The 16,946-nt window shown below is 52.1% G+C and overlaps 1 protein-coding gene and 1 long non-coding RNA gene across 2 annotated transcripts; one reads left to right on the forward strand and one right to left on the reverse strand.

Moving 5' to 3' along the window:
* Window positions 1-2,118: 2,118 nt before the first annotated feature.
* Window positions 2,119-4,993, reverse strand: LOC121342930. The gene is made up of 4 exons (XR_005953618.1): window positions 4,867-4,993; window positions 4,592-4,698; window positions 3,759-3,816; window positions 2,119-2,143 (listed from the first exon to the last, which is right to left on the reverse strand). It is a non-coding gene; the product is annotated as an uncharacterized LOC121342930 (long non-coding RNA).
* Window positions 4,994-5,236: 243 nt separating this feature from the next.
* SNRNP40 (small nuclear ribonucleoprotein U5 subunit 40) lies at window positions 5,237-16,699 on the forward strand. The gene is made up of 10 exons (XM_041417693.1): window positions 5,237-5,419; window positions 6,117-6,246; window positions 7,243-7,336; window positions 7,907-8,072; window positions 8,817-8,939; window positions 10,530-10,650; window positions 11,413-11,495; window positions 11,881-11,942; window positions 13,663-13,766; window positions 16,295-16,699. The coding sequence occupies exons 1-10, from the start codon at window positions 5,237-5,239 to the stop codon at window positions 16,342-16,344; spliced, it is 1,116 nt and encodes a 371-aa protein (XP_041273627.1). The 3' UTR covers window positions 16,345-16,699.
* The last annotated feature ends 247 nt before the right edge of the window (window positions 16,700-16,946 follow it).

Here is a 16,946-nt window from a genome sequence, read left to right on the forward strand (position 1 = left end):
TACTGTGAGAAATGCAGGCAGAAAACGAGGGAGCAAGACAAGGCACCAACCAAGCAGTGTGTACTTAGTAGTTTGCAGAGTCTATAAAAGCGTGTGTAATGGGAACAATAAAGGCTTCTGCTGGATCACACTGGTCAGTTGTGCAGGAGTCCTGGATTTCCCACAACAGTCTCCCATGCAAAACCAGGACACTCTCAAAGTAAAACCTTCTAAACCCAAAGAGCAGAGCTGACCTGGCCTGGACACCTCCAGGGATCCAGGGGCAGGCACAGCTGCTCTGGGAATTCCATCCCAGCCTCTCCCCAGCTCCCAGCAAACAATTCCTTCCCAAAATCCCATCCATCCCTGTCCCCTGGCCGGGTAATAATTAGCATTGATTCCACGATTCACAGAAGGCTGAGCAATAATCTGTCTTTTTCAAGAAACCAATTGCTTTTATAGACAGTTACAATACAGACAGACTTAATTGGTCCTCTAATCAAAACACCACCAACACTGGTTAATTAAGAAACCACCCTTTGGTAAACACATCTCCGTAACACATTCCACATGTTCACAAGTGCCCCCCTGGGCAGCCATGCCCTGTGCCCCCCTGGGCAGCCATGCCCTGTGCCCCCCTGGGCAGCCATGCCCCGTGCTGCTCCCCTGGGCATGAACACCTTGTGCCCCGTGTCCCCTAGGCAGCCATGCCCCGTGCCCCCCTGGGCAGCCATGCCCTGTGCCCCCCTGGGCAGCCATGACAGGAACAGCCCCAGCTGTGCTGTCACACTGACAGCGGGGACAGGAACAGCCCCAGGTGTGCTCTCACACTGCAGCTCCTCAGGGCATGCAGGGAATGCTGAGGGGCATGGGAAGAATGTGCAGGGTTAACAAATGAATCAATAAAATTAATAAAATAATTATTAGATAATTATTAAATTAATTATAAAATAATACATAAAATCAAAAATAAATTAATATGTAAAATTAATAACATTAATAGAATAAAATTAGTAATAAAGTTAATAAAGTAAATTAAATTAGTAATAAAATAAACTAAAATAATAACACTCATAAATCTCATTAAGAAATGTAATACTAGAATTAATGAAATTAATTAATAAATTTAATGAATAAATTAGTACGTGAAATTTTAAATGGACTAGTGTTTCATCCTCTGCTCATCCTTTTTTTGAGTTCTGTACAGACACTTCTCCACTGAACCTCGGATTTGCAGTTTCCAAAGTGGCTTGGAGCAGACAATCCTTTGGGGTGAGGGAAGAATGTGGCTTTATACCATTAATAAACATAATTTTAAAACTATTATTTTAAAAACGTGAAATTTAAATTCATTTTTATGGATATTTACTTACATTTATATTTACATATTTATACTCTATTTCAATTTATTTGCTATTTATATTTTATTTTTCATTTTAAATTTACATTTATTATTATAATTTAATTTATTTTTAAAACTTTATTTCTTTAACTCATTTTGAATTTCTATTTTTTGATTATTGTTTATAATGCAGGTACCACCAGTAAAGCTGTAAATATTAACAATAAGTACAAGTAATGAATATATTTATAAATAATAAGCACATTCATAAATAATAAATATATTTATGAATAATAAATAATAAGTACATTTGTGAATAACATATTTATTAGTAATAGATGTATTTTGGAGGGTGCTCCAATTTAACTGCTGAGACAGGTGACACCACTCCAGCCTGGACTGGAATTTGGGTACTGACTGTGGAGAGGAGGGTTCTGCAACTAATAAATATATTTATAAAAAAGAAATATCTTTAGGAATGATAGATAATAACAAATACATTTCTGAATAATCTATTTATTAGTAGTAGATGTATTTTGGAGGGTGCTTCAGTTTTTGAACTGCTGAGACAGGTGACACCACCCCAAACTGGATGGGAATTTGGGTGAGCAACAGTGGAGAGCAGGGTTCTGCAACTAATAAATATATTTATAAAAAAGAAATATATTTCTGCATAATAAACAACAACAAATGTATTTGTGAATCATATATTTATCAGTAATGGATGTATTTTAGAGGTGTTCTGATTTTTTAACTGCTGAGACAGGTGACACCACCCCAAACTGGATGGGAATTTGGGTACTGACAGTGGAGAGCAGGGTTCTGCAAGTAAGAAATACATTTATAAAAAATAACTGTATTTATAAAGTAAATAAATATACTTATGAATAATAAATATATTTGCGAATAATATATTTATTCACAAATGTATTATATCATTCACAATATATTTACTATTTAGTCACAATATATTATTATTAATAACATTATTATACTCAACATATTATTAACAGAAGTATTTTAGAGGGTGCTCCAGTTTTTGAACTGCTGAGGCAGGTGCCACCACCCCAGGCTGGCCTGGAATTTGGGTACTGCCAGTGGAGAGCAGGGTTCTGCACGTGAAAAATGTGTGAAAAATGTGTGGTTTATGTTGGGCTTTTCACAGATATTCAAATGAATATCGTATGTGTTATGTTAGAAAGTTATGCTCTATTATTTCTGCAGTAGTGTGTTAAACACAGTTGGAGGTTACAACATAATGTTCAAAGAGAAACCATGCCATGGAAGACACTTTTTTTAAAGAGAGGAATGAGGTACTCGTACCAGCCAGCAGCCCCAGGACACCTGAATCTCTGAGAGAAAAAGAATTTACTGCTCCCTTGTCAGAAGAAATTAACTTCTTCCTGCCCCCTCAGCCCTGAAGAAGAGGAAGAAGCTGAACTGCCCAGACAGAATCCTGTGTTTGAATGGAATTTCTGGATGAGGTGTATGAACAGGCAACAGGCTGTTGCTCTTAAGGGTTAATCCTCTGTTAACCTTTGCCACCCAAAATCCCCCTGTTTCACCCAAAATTCCCCTTTTTCACCCAAAATCCCCCTTCTCCTGCCCCATTTCCCCCTCAATCCCCCCAAATCCCCTGTGTCTCCTCTTTCAGGCTTATTTTGCCCACAAAGAGGTACCTGGACAGTCCATAACTCTTTGTTGTGATTGTCTCCTACAGTCCAAATCCTAATTGTCCTAATTTTATTACTCTAATTATATTGCTATTTTTACAACCATTTTATTACTATTAAACTTTTACAAATATAAAAACAAGTGACTGGTGTTTTTCACATGCAGGAGGAGCAATCTGGGAGCAGGTGGCTGCTCCAGCCCCACTCCAAGGTACCTTGTGCCTCCCCAAAATCCTGCCCAAAATACTGCAGGGAGCAGGGAAGGGGCTCCTGGGGGATGCAGCTGTCCCACAGTCACACACAGCTTACAGCTCATTTTCCACTTCTTTGGATTTCATTCATTTATTGTGTTTCATTTCTTTTATTGTTTTAGTCTTTTTTCTCCACTCATTTCCACTGACCATTAAAAGGAGGAAATTGGGCAAACTGCAGAATTTCCACAGTTCTGCTATCACCTTCAAATGATTCTCTAAAATATTCTTATTTTAGTTATCAAAACCTCCACTAAAAGATTCTGAAGGTACCAAACGTCAAAATATCCAGAATTTACCAAAATCCCACCCCAAATATCCTGAAGTTACCAAAAACTCCTTTGAGTCTTTTATGGTAATCATGCAAAAGCCCATCATATTCTAAATGCTTTCCAAATTTCTTCCTAATTTAGGAAAAATTCATTTCCTGATTTTTTTCTGACAGCCTTTAATTCTGAGCTGGCTGCTTGCCTTGGCCACACCAACAACGAAAAAAATCTCACAGACACCAACCTTGTTTCCTGCAGCCTGGGATTTTGATAAAGGCCCCATAGTCTGTCACTGCAGCAACCTGGGGAGAAAACCCAGAGGAGAGCTGGAGGAAATCCCTTCCCAAGAGGGGAGGATCTGCACAACAAACCTGCCCAGCTCACTGACCTGGAGACTGGCACAGAATCAGGGAAGGGGTTGGGTTGGAGGGACCTGGAATCCCACCCAGTGCCACCCCAGGGACACCTCCCCCTGTCCCAGGTGCTCCCAGCCCCAATGTCCAGCCTGGCCTTGGGCACTGCCAGGGATCCAGGGGCAGCCACAGCTGCTCTGCCAATTCCAGCCCAGCCCCTCCCCAGCCTGCCAGGAAACAATTCCCAATTGCCAAGATCCCATCCAGCCCTGCCCTCTGGCAGTGGGAGCCATTCCCTGTGTCCTGTCCCTCCATCCTTTTCCCCAGTCCCTCTGCAGCTCTCCTGGAGCCCCTTCAGGCCCTGCAAGGGCTCTGAGCTCTCCCTGGAGCCTTCTCCTCTCCAGGGGAGCACCCCCAGCTCTCCCAGCCTGGCTCCAGAGCGGCTCCAGCCCTGCAGCAGCTCCGGGGGTTCCTCTGGGCTCTCTCCACCAGCTCCAGGTGCTGCTGCTGTTGGAGTTCCGAGCTCTGCAGGTGGGGAATCACCTGAGTGGGGCAGGGGGACAGAATTCTCCCCTCTCCGGCTGCCCCCACACGAACAGCAGCCGCAGGGCCGCAGGTGTGTGCAGCTGTACGGAGCTGGCCGCCGCCCACACCTGCCCTGAGCTGACCCCGCCTGAACCAAGAGAACGAATTCACGCAGAGCCCGGCCCCGGCCGCTCCGCACCTCGCCCTGGAAGATGGAGTAGAGCTCGGGGAGCGGCTCCATGGCGTCCCTGGGTGCCGTGACAGCCAGCGGGATCCACCCCACGCTACCGCATCTCCCCCGGGATGCTGAGAAAAGAAACATTTCATTAACGCCCGAAAACCCCCAGAGAGCCCTCGGGGCTCAGCGGCTTGAGCAGCGCGGGCAGGGACCCGAGCGGCAGCCGCAGTGCCCGGTGCAGGACTGACCCGGGCAGGGACCCGAGCGGCAGCCGCAGTGCCCAGTGCAGGACTGACCCGAGCAGCGCGGTCAGACAGGACGGCTCCTCCCGAGCCCGCGGGGCGGTGGGGACTCGTCAGGGCCCGCGGCAGCAACACCAGCGCGCCGCCATTGCCGCTCACGCTGAGAGGCCGCGCTCCCCGCCAATCACAGCGCGCGCTGTTGCCGTGTGCCGGCCAACAGCCAATTAGCGTTACCCATGCTACCCAGCGCCCTCTCTCCCCCAATCAGAGCGAGGCGCGCCAGAAGGCGCCGATCTCTCCGCTGTACTCTCGGCGCGCCGGCACGGTGTCGATGGGCGGGACATCCACGGCGCTCGACCAATCAGCGTGGCGTGCATGGAGCCGACAGCCAATGGGGTGCGAGGGGCGGGGCCAGGCGCCCGCCATGATCGAGCAGCAGAAGCGGAAGGTCCCGGGCCCCGGGCCTGGCCCCGGCGCCGCTCCCGCGCCCGGCCCCGACCTCCCGCTCGTCCCCGTGCCCGCCAAGCGGCCCCGCCATGACCTGCCGGGGGCGCCGGGCACGGGCGGCGCAGGGGGGCAGCCTGCGGCCGGAGCTCTGCTGCAGGCGGTAACGGGGGAACGTGAGGGGAGCGTGGGAGGAGAGCCGGGTGGGATGGAGGGGTGAGGGGAGAGGGCCGGGGGTGGCTCCAGTGGGAGGGAATGGCCATGAGGGTGTTGGAGCTGGGCACTGCTGAGGCACCTCCTGCGCTGCGTGCGGGTCTGGGCCCCTCGGTTCCGATGGGGCTGGAGCGGGTCCGTGCAGTGGGCTTCCCTGCCCCAGCCCCTTCTGGCAGGGAGCATTTGGAGCTGTTCCCCCACAGCTCCAAACTCCTCACACCAACAGAAAAGGAGCTCTGAAAGTCCTTAAAATTCCATTTTTGCGTATTGGGGGAAAATGTCTGCATGGAAAGGGTGCTCAGGCCTTGGCAGGGGCTGCCCGGGGGGGTTTGGTGCCCATCCCTGGAGGTGTCCCAGGAATTCCTGGATGTGGCAGTCAGAGCTCTGGGCTGGGGACAAGGCGGGATTGGGGGTGTCCCAGGAATCCCTGGATGTGGCACTCAGAGCTCTGGGCTGGGGACAAGAGGGGGACCAGGCACAGCTGGGACTCGATGATCTTGGAGCTCTTTTCAAGCCTCAGTAATGCTGGGGTTCTGGAATTCTGGTGGGATGTGCTGTGGGAAGGTGAAGATGCACAACAGGGGTGGCAGGCTGGCCATCCCCTGGCCTTGTCCCTTGTCCCCTGACTGTGTCCCCTGTGTCCCCAGGGCCCCCCGCGCTGCTCCTCGCTGCAGGCCCCCATCATGCTGCTGTCAGGACACGAGGGGGAGGTTTACTGCTGCAAGTTCCATCCCAATGGCAACACCCTGGCCTCAGCTGGCTTCGACAGGCTCATCTGTGAGTGGCACTGATGTCCCCTGCTGTCCCCCGGGCTCAGGCCCTGCTGCTGAGGGGTTTTAGCTCAGCCCTCACCTGGCTTTCCTCACCTGAGTTTCCCCAGGAAGCTTTTCCCAGCTCCTCAGGGAGGTGCCATCCTGGTTGTGCTGGAAATGTGCCTTGCTGGTGTTATTGTTACATAAATTGAAGGGATGGGAGTAAAACTGGGTAAAAGAAATTTTATTATTTAAATAAATATCTGCCCCAGAGGTTGTGGGATTTTGAGACAGCAAGCAGTGGCCGTAGCTCAAGATAGTCACAAGTTCTTTGTTGCAAGGCAGTATTTCACTTTCTAACCTTGTGTACAGTCACCACAGAGTGCATTTGGCTTTTCTAACCTGCCACCTTTACTTTTACTGCAATGTGGTTGCTTTTAACCAATAGGCTGTTATGACATGTACACACATATGCTTCTGTTATAACATTAAACTTATTCTATACAATTACACCCTTACATTGTAAACCCTCCACCATCTTATCAGTACAGTTTGACACTTAAGGCATATTCGTATTTATAACTACAGAAGCATAAGTTTATGATTTTTCTTTTTAATTTCTGCATCTTTTATTTTCACATCAATCCAAGCCCCTTCCAAGGCTGCAAATCAAACTTTCCTGTGTCTGTGGCAGTCTCTGTCTTCCACTGGTGCAAGCTGTGACAGCCCTGTATCCCTGTCACACGGCTTCCAAGTTCTGCAGAAATGCAGTTTTTAATGCTTAGGCTTGCTGAAGCAAAGATTTTTTTTCTTAGTAAATTCACCTTAACCAAGATCCCTGAAGCTCCTCTGCCCTGGGGCTCACCTGATGCTTTGTCACTGCTGGGAATTGTCCCAGCTGGACTCAGCAGTGGGGATGGTCCATCCTGCACTTTGCTGAAACCCCAGAGATCAGCTCCATGCACAGCACGGGCTGCTCCTGTGCCTCTCCTGTGCTCACCTGTCCCTTGGTGTCCCCCAGTGCTCTGGAACGTCTACGGGGACTGTGACAACTTTGCCACCCTGAAGGGACACAGCGGGGCTGTCATGGAGCTGCACTACAACACGGATGGCAGGTGAGGGCAGGGGCTCCCTGCAGCTCACCCACCCCTGGGGGTGTCCCAGGAATTCCTGGATGTGGCACTCGGAGCTCTAGACTGGAGACAACTTGGGGATCAGGCACAGCTTGGACTTGATGACCTTGGAGCTCTTTTCTCACCTCAGTGATTCTGGGATTGTTGCCCTTGCTCAGTCCATGGACACCAGGTCCTTGTAGTGTGGGCAGAGGGTCTGGGGGCACCTGTGAGCCCCCAGTGCCATTGATGCAGTTTTGGGGCCCAGAGGGACGTTTGTGTTGGGTGCCTGGGTGTCACTGGGGCGGAAGAGAGACAACAACTGGTTAATTTCCAAGGCTGTTCCACCATTGCTGCTGAGCTTTGTTGGGCTGTGCTCATCCCAGATGCTGCTTGAGGAGGCAGAAAAACAATTTCTAGCAGGGATTAAGGGAAGTTTGTCTGTGCAGCTGTTCCAGTGTCAGTGTTTCAGGCTCCTCCAAAACACCAAAGGGGGAGGTTCTTCTCCCCCTGGTTACTCCTGAAAGAGCGATGGGAAGGGAGCTGAGCCCTCACTGTGCTTGTTGCCTGCAGCATGCTCTTCTCAGCATCCACGGACAAAACCGTGGCTGTGTGGGACAGCGAGACGGGCGAGAGGGTCAAGAGGCTCAAGGGCCACACGTCCTTTGTCAACTCCTGCTACCCTGCCCGGAGGGGACCCCAGCTCGTCTGCACCGGCAGCGACGATGGCACGGTCAAGGTCAGCGTGTGCCCTGGGCAAAACCTGGGGAAAGAGGTGGAAATGTTTTAGGATCTTCCCATTTAGCTGGGCTGATTTCAGCTTTTTCTTACTCGTTGCATTATCGCTCTGAGTTCGGAGTCAAAACTCGACTTCTCGGGGGGTGGGGGAGGTTGAGCTGCTCAGCTGGGATTTTTCTGCTGCTCTGGATCTGCACAACTCCTGACAGGAGGGGACAGCCAGGGGGCGTTGGACTCTGCTCCCAGAGAACAGGGACAGGAGGAGAGGGAATGGCCTCAGGCTGGGCCAGGGCAGGCTCAGGGTGGGCACAGCAGGAATTTCCCCATGGAAAGGGGGATCAGCCTTGGCAGGGGCTGCCCAGGGAGGTTTGGAGTGCCCATCCCTGGGGGTGCCCAAGGAATTCTTTCTGGTTAGAAATCAGAGTTTCTTTCTGGATTAGCAAAGCATGTGAAAACTATTCCTGAAATCTGGGCTGGCCCCTTTTTCTTTCTCCTGTAATCTCCTGTACTGATTCCTTTTTCCCTCTCCTGAAATCTGTGCTGGCCTCTTCTTCCCTCCATTCATTCCTGTGCTCTAAACACAGCAGATTCAATGTTTTTTATAAAGATCTCCAGATCTGATGTTTTTTATGAGACCTACAAAGGGATTTCAGGAGAACAGGCTGAGTCTCTGCCAATATCTCTGCAGTGTTTTTATTGTTAAATGTCTGTGCCCACCTCTTACAAGTACCACGTTTCTTTCCAGCTGTGGGATATCAGGAAAAAAGCTGCTGTCCAGACATTCCAGAACACCTACCAGGTCCTGGCTGTCACCTTCAATGACACCAGTGACCAGATCATCTCTGGAGGCATCGACAATGACATCAAGGTAGGACCCTGTGTCCCTTTCCTTCCTGTCACACCTTGTGTTGGTCAAGGACAGCTGTGGGTGCCGCCTGCTGAATTTTACATCCCAACCCCCCTGGGCCTGCTGTGTCTGTCCCTGCTGGTGGTACAGGGCCAGTAAAGTGACAGGGAGCAGTGACAGCCTGGCAGTGACAGAGTGGCATTCGGGTGTCCCAGCACTGCTGTCACCTGCCAGAGCCAGCATGGAGTGCTGGCTGTGCTGGCAGCCTGGGACAGAGCCATGTGTGTAGGTAAGCTGAGGAGAACGTGGTGACACGTCCCCTCTGTGCCCTCTGCCCCAGTTTCAGCTCCCCTGGCACCTGATGGTGTGGAAAGTTCTTATTTAACAGTGAGCTCAGCGTTTCATTCAGCTGATTGCCCTGGGGGCTGCAGGGCTCAGCTGTCCCCATGGCCTCAGCCTGTCCCAAGCCTGTCACAGCCAGTGCTCCGTGTGACACTGGCACCAAAACTGCCCTCAGTCTGCCAGAGCTGTCCCCAACCTGTCACAGCCAGTGCTCAGTGTGGCACTGCCACCAGAGCTGTCATCAGCCCCTGCTCCAGCCTGTCCCCAGCCTGTCACAGCCAGTGCTTGATGTGGCACTGCCACCAGAGCTGTCATCAGCCTGCCAGAGCTGTCCCCAGCCTATCAGAGCCAGAGTTTGGTGTGGCACTGCCACCAAAACTGCCCTCAGCCTGCCAGAGCTGTCTCCATCCTGTCACAGCCAGTGCTCAATGTGGCACTGCCACCAGAGCTCTTCTCAGCCTGTCACAGCCAGAGCTCAATGTGGCACTGCCACCAGAGCTGCTCCCACTGCCCCTCTTTGGGAAGAACAGCCTTCTGTGTTCTGTGGGAATTGGGGAGCTCCTGCTCTGTGCCAGAGGGAATTGGAGGATTCTGGGGCCAGTTCAGGAGGAATTCTGCAGGCCTGGGGCTGCTGGCATTGAACTCCTTGGAGGTTGAATGTATTCACTTAGAAATGTTCTAAAAGGCAAATTCTGTCTTTCTAGAAACCCATAAACTTCCAGCCTCATGTTTTCCTAGAATCATGGAGTGGTTTGGATGGAAAGGATGAAACATCATCTCACTGCACCCCTGCCATGGCAGGGACACCTCCCCCTGTCCCAGGTGCTCCCAGCCCCAATGTCCAGCCTGGCCTTGGGCACTGCCAGGGATCCAGGGGCAGCCACAGCTGCTCTGCCAATTCCAGCCCAGCCCCTCCCCAGCCTGCCAGGGAACAATTCCCAGTTCCCAAGATCCCATCCAGCCCTGCCCTCTGGCAGTGGGAGCCATTCCCTGTGTCCCTGTGTGGGGCTGCTGCTGTAGAACTCCTTGGGGCTTGAACACGGCCCTCTGGCAGTGGGAGCCATTCCCTGTGTCCTGCGTGTGTGGGGCTGCTGCTGTGGAACTCCTTGGGGCTTGAACACATCCAGTTACAAAGCTAAGGCACAAATCCCATTTTCCTACAACTCCATCAGTCTCCAGCAGCTGGAAGCCACAGCTGGTTGATCAGAGCCTGTGTGGGGTGCTGTGGGAGCTGCAGCTCCAGCATTCCTGGCTGTGTTTCCGTGCCAGGTGTGGGACCTGCGGCAGAACAAGCTCACCTACACCATGCGGGGCCACGCCGACTCGGTGACGGGCCTGAGCCTCAGCTCTGAGGGCTCCTACCTGCTCTCCAACGCCATGGACAACACAGGTACACTGCTGAGCCTCCAGGGACACCTCTGGCTGTTCATCCTGGGCCAACAGCACTGAGCTGGGGTGGGCTGCAGGGAGCTTGGCTCCAGAGCTGAACCAGGAGTTTGGGTCCTTGAGGGGAGAGCAGCTGCCTCAGGGGAGTTTGTCCCAGCTCCTGCAGGACACTGGGGACAAGAGTCGTGGCACAGATGATCCTGCAGGACATTGGGGACAAGAGTTGTGGCACAGGTGATCCTGCAGGACACTGGGGGCAAGAGCCATGGCACAGGTTATCCTGGAGGGCCTGGGGACAAGAGCCGTGGCACAGGTTTGTCCCCTCAGCAGGAGTGACAGCCCAGCCTGCTGCAGGACACTGGGGACAAGAGCCATGGCACAGGGGATCTGTGCACTCTGGGCCTGGCTCGTGTCAAGGTGGCTTGGCTGTGTCCCCTCAGCAGGAGTGACAGCCCAGCTGCCACCCTGCCTGTCTCCTTGTCCCTCAGTGAGGCTGAGCCCATCAGGGCTGTGCCCATGGGATGTGTCAGGATGAGGAAAAGCCTCCTGTGAGGAGCTGGTGGCTCCATTTTGGAGGAGGTTGGGAAGTTTTTGTAATTCCAGGTTGCTGCTGTTTGTGCCAGAGCAAAGCCTTCTGCAGGGAAAGCTGCTGGTTCCCCGTGGCCTCTGGGAAGGGAGGGGTCAGGGAGCCTGTCCTGGGCACGGGGGCTTTGCCAGGCCTGCCTGTCCCTGTCCCCCTCAGCTGCTGGCTCTGCTTCTGTTGCAGTTCGGATCTGGGACGTCAGGCCCTTCGCCCCCAAGGAGAGATGTGTGAAGATTTTCCAGGGAAATGTCCATAATTTTGAAAAGGTGAGTGTGCTCCACTCCTTGTTCAATTCCCTCTGCTATTAACTGTTCTCTAAATTGTTTTTTTCAATTCAAGCTTAGGCCAGAAAGGCTTTAATAAGAACTCAAAGAAATATGAATCCACAAAGTGGGTTCCAATTAAAGCCTCAGTAACAAGATTTCTTTGCTCAGTTCATTTGTAATTAGTTGTAAATTAAGTATTTTCTACACTTACCATCTACTTTGTGTAAAATAACAAGGCTGTTTCCAGCAATAAAATAAAATCTGTAATTACCATCTCCTCTTCCAAGGGAGATCATTAAAGTGGTGCTGGTTAAAGTCTCGTGGTGATTTGAGTTCAAGGAGAAGGGGGAAACTAAATAGGTCTGTGCATGTTCTTTTGTTTTAGAACCTTCTGAGGTGCTCCTGGTCCCCAGATGGCAGCAAAATTGCAGGGGGCTCTGCTGACAGGTGAGTTGCTCCTGCATTCCTCTGTCCCCAGCAACCCCTGCTGGATTTGCAGCGTTCCTGGATCAGAATCTGAAGGCTCAGGGTTGTGTGTAGAGGTGGGAAATCCCAAACAGCCCTCGGGGAGTTTTCCTGGTTTCACCAGGGATGTGTTTCTGCTGCTTTGGGGGTCTGTGGAGGAGCATCTGACTTGTAAAATCTGGAAGTTTTCCTGGTTTCACCAGGGATGTGTTTCTGCTGCTCTGGGGTCTGTGGAGGAGCATCTGACTTGTTGTAAAATCTGGTTATTATTGTCAAAAGCTGGCTGAGGCTCTGCCCTGTCCCACCACAGGATCCCACAGCAGGTGACAGGGACATCTTTGCCACTGGCTTGGACCTCTGGGTGTCCTGGCAGAAGCTTGGGGGGGTCTTTGAGAGCAGGGTCTGTGTGTGGGGTTGGAAGATGAGGAGCATGAATCCCAGTTAAATCCCTGCATGGTGGGATTCCAGGGATCATTAATGACTCCTCCTTTAATTAAGGAGAAAAAAATCAATTGTCACATCTCAGATTTGTAAATGAAAGATTCTGTGAAGTGAGCTGAGGAGTGGAAAGGGCAGAGGGAGGATGGTCCCTGTGAAGGACACCAATGTCCCCTGGAGCAAATCCAGGCCCAAATCCAGTGCCAGGGAGGCAGGAATTCCTGCAGGCCAGGGGCCAGGGCATGGAGCAGCAGTAATCACCAGATTAATGAGCTTCTGATAGCAGAGACAGAACTTGAGCTCTCCCTGTCCAGATTTCGTGGGGCAGCTGTCCCAGCATGAGCTGGGGCTGTGACTGCCCGCAGCCCTGCTGGGCTCTGAGTGGAGAGGGAGCATTCCTGCCTGGGAGAGAGCAGCTCCTGTCTTGGGAAAGCAGCTCCTGCCCTGGGGGAGGGCAGGAATTCCTGCCTGGATCCCTGTGGCCAGGCTGAGCCCTGCTCTGGGCAGCTGTGCCTGGAGTTTGGGTCACTTGGTTCATTCTGAGGTGCTGCTGGAGCTCTGGCAGCTCCTGGGGCTCCCAGCAGAGCTTCCCACAGCAGACTCAGGGATTTTGGGCTCGGTTTCCCCCACTCTGAGACAGTTTTTAAGAGAAGTGTGAGAGCTGAGCTGTGCCTGGTGCCCCCAGGGGAGGATCCTGGGGGTTTCTCAGCGCAGGTAGGGGCTCAGGCAGGGTGGGTGAGGCCTGGCAGAGGGTGATCAAAGGGCTCAGCATGATCCCATCACTCCTTAATAAATGCTGGCAAGTGGCTCACGTGGCACAGGAGGAAGAAATCCATCTTTAGAGGTGCTGGCTGGGAGGGGCTGCAGTGCAGCAGGGGCTGGGGGGCTCTGGGCTCCTCACTGCCAGCCCAAGGGGATGCCTGGATGTGCACAGAGTGTTTGGGAGGGTGAGACCCCTCCTCCCCATTCCCAGTGCTGATTTGCTCCCTTTCCCTGCACTATCAAGGATTTTTTTTGGTCTCACAGCTTTCAAATCCATCTCTGTGCCCTGAGGGCTGAGGTGCACTGTTGGCAGTGATGTTTTTGCCACTCTTGACTCCTCCCTGCTCAGCCTCTGCTCTCCTGGGCCTGTCAGCAGCATTTTTCTCCTGGGAAGTTCCTGTTTATCCTCACAAAGATCATTCCAGCCAGCTGCAGAACCACCTGGGGTGTTGCACAGGTGTTTTGCTGGCCCATGCCTGTCCTCACCAGGACTCTGTTGCAGGTTTGTGTACGTGTGGGACACCACCTCCAGGAGGATCCTGTACAAGCTGCCTGGCCATGCTGGCTCTGTCAATGAGCTGGCCTTCCACCCTGAGGAACCCATCAGTAAGTGCTCCCCACCTCCCAGGGCAGCAGCTCCAGGGCTCACTGAGCTGCTGATCCTCTGGGAAGAGGCCCCAAGATTGCCAGAGTGGCTCAGAGTCCAATTATCAGATTTAGGGGTGGCAGAGCCTTGTTTGCTCATCTGCAGTTGGGTGGGGGCAACCTGGGCTGAGCACGGGGACTCTGGGACTGGGCTGGGGACACCCAGAGGGCACCAGGGTGGCTCTTGCTGTGAGCTGGGGGTGGCTGCCACTGCCCAGGGGCCATGAGGAATGGGTTTGGAATAGCTGGGATGCCAGGGGTGTCACCATGCATGGTGATTCCATGAGGACATGGATCACCTGGGAGCCTGGGGGGTCCTAACTGCTGTAGGAAGCCAATCAGAGAATCACAAAATCACAATCCCAGAATGGTTTGGAAGGGGCCTTAAATCGCATCCCATCCCACCCCTGCCATGGCAGGGACACCTCCCACTGTCCCAGGTGCTCCCAGCCCCAATGTCCAGCCTGGCCTTGGGCACTGCCAGGGATCCAGGGGCAGCCACAGCTGCTCTGCCAATTCCAGCCCAGCCCCTCCTCCCCCTCCCAGGGAACAATTCCTTCTCAAAACCCCACCCAAAGGAAGCTCTTGGTGCAGGGGATTTGAGCCCTGTTCTGGAGGTGGCACCACACTCAGAGCTGGCTGATGCAAAGCTCGTGGTGGCTTTTCAGAGCCATTTAAAGCTGGGACCAGGTTCCATTGCCATCTCCTGGTCCAGCATGGGCTGGGCAGCACTGCAGGGTGCTGTGTTTCCATGGAAATGCTCACCTTGGCCTGGTCAGCAGCCAAAACTCACCAGCAGTCAACCCCAAAGGCAAGGCAAGGGACAGGGAGCTCTGGGTAGGCTGGGGCTGTGCTGGAGGAGCAAAGCCAGCTCCTCTCTGGGTGTGGGGTCCTGTGCTCAGCTCCTCTTGGGTCATCAATCACTGGGCTTCAAATAACAGTTTAAAAACTCCTTCTAAAAACCCCTTGAGTCATGTAGCTGCTGGCTGGGAGCTCCTGGGGTTGTTAATCCATAAATCACTGCAGGATTCTCACCTGCACGGGCAGCCAGGCTGTGCAGGGTGAGAAACACTGGGCTGGCAATTGGTGCAGAAACCCCCAGAGCTCTCCTGGACAGGGATGAAACCACTGTTGGTGACTTTTGGGTCATTCTTGTGAATTCCCTGAAGAGGAGAAGGGTCTGGAGCCCCAGGAGGGGCTGAGGGAGCTGGGAAGGGGCTCAGCCTGGAGAAAAGGAGGCTCAGGGGGACCTTGTGGCTCTGCACAACTCCTGACAGGAGGGGACAGCCGGGGGATCGGGCTGTTCTCCAGGGAACAGGGACAGGAGGAGAGGGAACGGCCTCAGGCTGGGCCAGGGCAGGCTCAGGGTGGATTTTTGGGAAGAATTCTCCATGGAAAGGGCTGTCCAGCCCTGGCACAGCTGCCCAGGGCAGGGGTGGATCCCTGTCCCTGAAGGGATTTAACAGCCCTGTGGATGTGGCACTAGGCAACATGGGCAGGGCTGGGTTAAAGGTTGGACTCCATGATCTCAGAGGGCTTTTCCAGCCTTGATGGTTTTATAATTCCACCAAGACATCGGAATCTGGCCCTTCTGACCTGTTTCCAGCTTGCCAGCCCTGCTGGTGGAGTCCCCTTCCCTGGAGTTGTTCAGAGGACCTGGGGAGGTGGCACTGGTGGGCAGGGGTGACCCTGGGGTGCTGCCAGGCTGGCACTTGGGTTTGATGGTCTCGGGGATGTTCCCCAAGCTCAGGGGTCCCGTGGCTGTGGCTCAGGGCTGCTGGGAGCTGGGAACCATTGGCTTCTCCCTGTTCCTGCTGTCCTGGGGACACTTCCCTGGCCAGCTGTGCCCTCTAGTGGCACTGGGCGCTGGCAGAGCCCGGGCTGGAGCTCAGCCCTCCCCGGGATGGAAACCCCACCTCGGGAGCCTTGCAGGGCTGTTCATCCACCTCCCCTTCCCCTCCCAGCTCAGCCGTGCCCAGCAGCTCGGGGACAGGGGGTGGCAGCCACCAGCACAGCCTGGGCTCGATGGCACAGCTCTGTTCATGGCTGGCTTGGGAAGCAACTGAAACCTGCCTTCAAAAAATGAGGAGTGTGGGCTGTGTCCTTAGGAGGGTCTCAGACCACTGGGGGCATTTTTGTATTCTAGTGCAGTTTTTATATTCTATTTTAATTTTTGTATTCTGTTGTGGGTTTATATTCTGTTTTGGTTTTTGTATTCTATTTTGGTTTCCATATTTTAATTTCGGTATTCTATTGCAGTTTTTATATTTTAATTTTTGAATTCTATTGCAGTTTTCGTATTCTATTTTAATTTTTGTATTCTATTTCAGATTTTATATTTCAAATTTTTTATTCTATTGCAGTTTTTATATTCTATTTTAATTTTTTATTCTGTTCTAATTTTTATTTTCTGTTTTAATTTTTGCATTCTATTTCAGTTTTTCTATTCTGTTTTAATTTCTTTATTCCTTTTTTTCCTTGCCCCTCAGTTCTCTCTGCATCCAGTGACAAAAGGCTCTACATGGGGGAGATCCAGTGAGGCCCACGAGGAGCTGCTGGGATCTGTGCCTCAGGGTGCTGGGTCTGCAGGAGTTGGATGGATTCCCCTCCCAGTGGAGCAGGTGACAGCAGCTCAGTGTGACAGCCCCCCAGTGCAGGCTGTCCCCTCCACATCTCACTGGGCAGCTTTTTCCACCTCCCCTTTCTTTGGGGAGGCAGGAAAACTTGGAATTGAAAGGAATTTTGTTTTGGCTGTGCCATTGACAACGAAACCCTTCTCCAGATCCCTTGAAATTGAGAACTTTTGGTTCAGTTCCACACGTGGCCTGTATATTCCATGTCCTGTTTCCTTAGGAGTTTTTTTTTTATACAGTTAAAACTGCAATAAATGGCTTTTTTACACAGCTCAGTGCCTGGGGTTCATTGCTCTGTGTCCTGGTTTGGACAGGTGTCTGCTGAGGAAGGCAGGAGCCTCCCCTGAAATGGAAAATGCAAGCCCTTTCCTCTGAATTACTGTAATTTTGACATTTAAGGGCTCTCAGGTAAAGATATGGGAGCAGGAATAACAGTTCTGTACTAGGAAAACTGAAAACACAAATACAGTAGTGCAAACCAACCCTGCCAGAGTCAGAGCAGGCGCTG

Source organism: Onychostruthus taczanowskii, unplaced genomic scaffold, assembly GCF_017590055.1.
Source record: "Onychostruthus taczanowskii isolate IOZ18803 unplaced genomic scaffold, ASM1759005v1 scaffold56, whole genome shotgun sequence".
Taxonomy (NCBI): Eukaryota; Metazoa; Chordata; class Aves; order Passeriformes; family Passeridae; genus Onychostruthus; species Onychostruthus taczanowskii.

Bases quoted from the DNA above. Each gene is read 5' to 3' on its own strand.
- SNRNP40 (XM_041417693.1), top strand. From the start codon at position 5,237: ATGATCGAGCAGCAGAAGCGGAAGGTCCCGGGCCCCGGGCCTGGCCCC. The intron at 5,420-6,116 runs GTAACGGGGGAA...CTGTGTCCCCAG, and splicing joins CCGGAGCTCTGCTGCAGGCG to GGCCCCCCGCGCTGCTCCTC. The intron at 10,651-11,412 runs GTACACTGCTGA...CTTCTGTTGCAG, and splicing joins CAACGCCATGGACAACACAG to TTCGGATCTGGGACGTCAGG.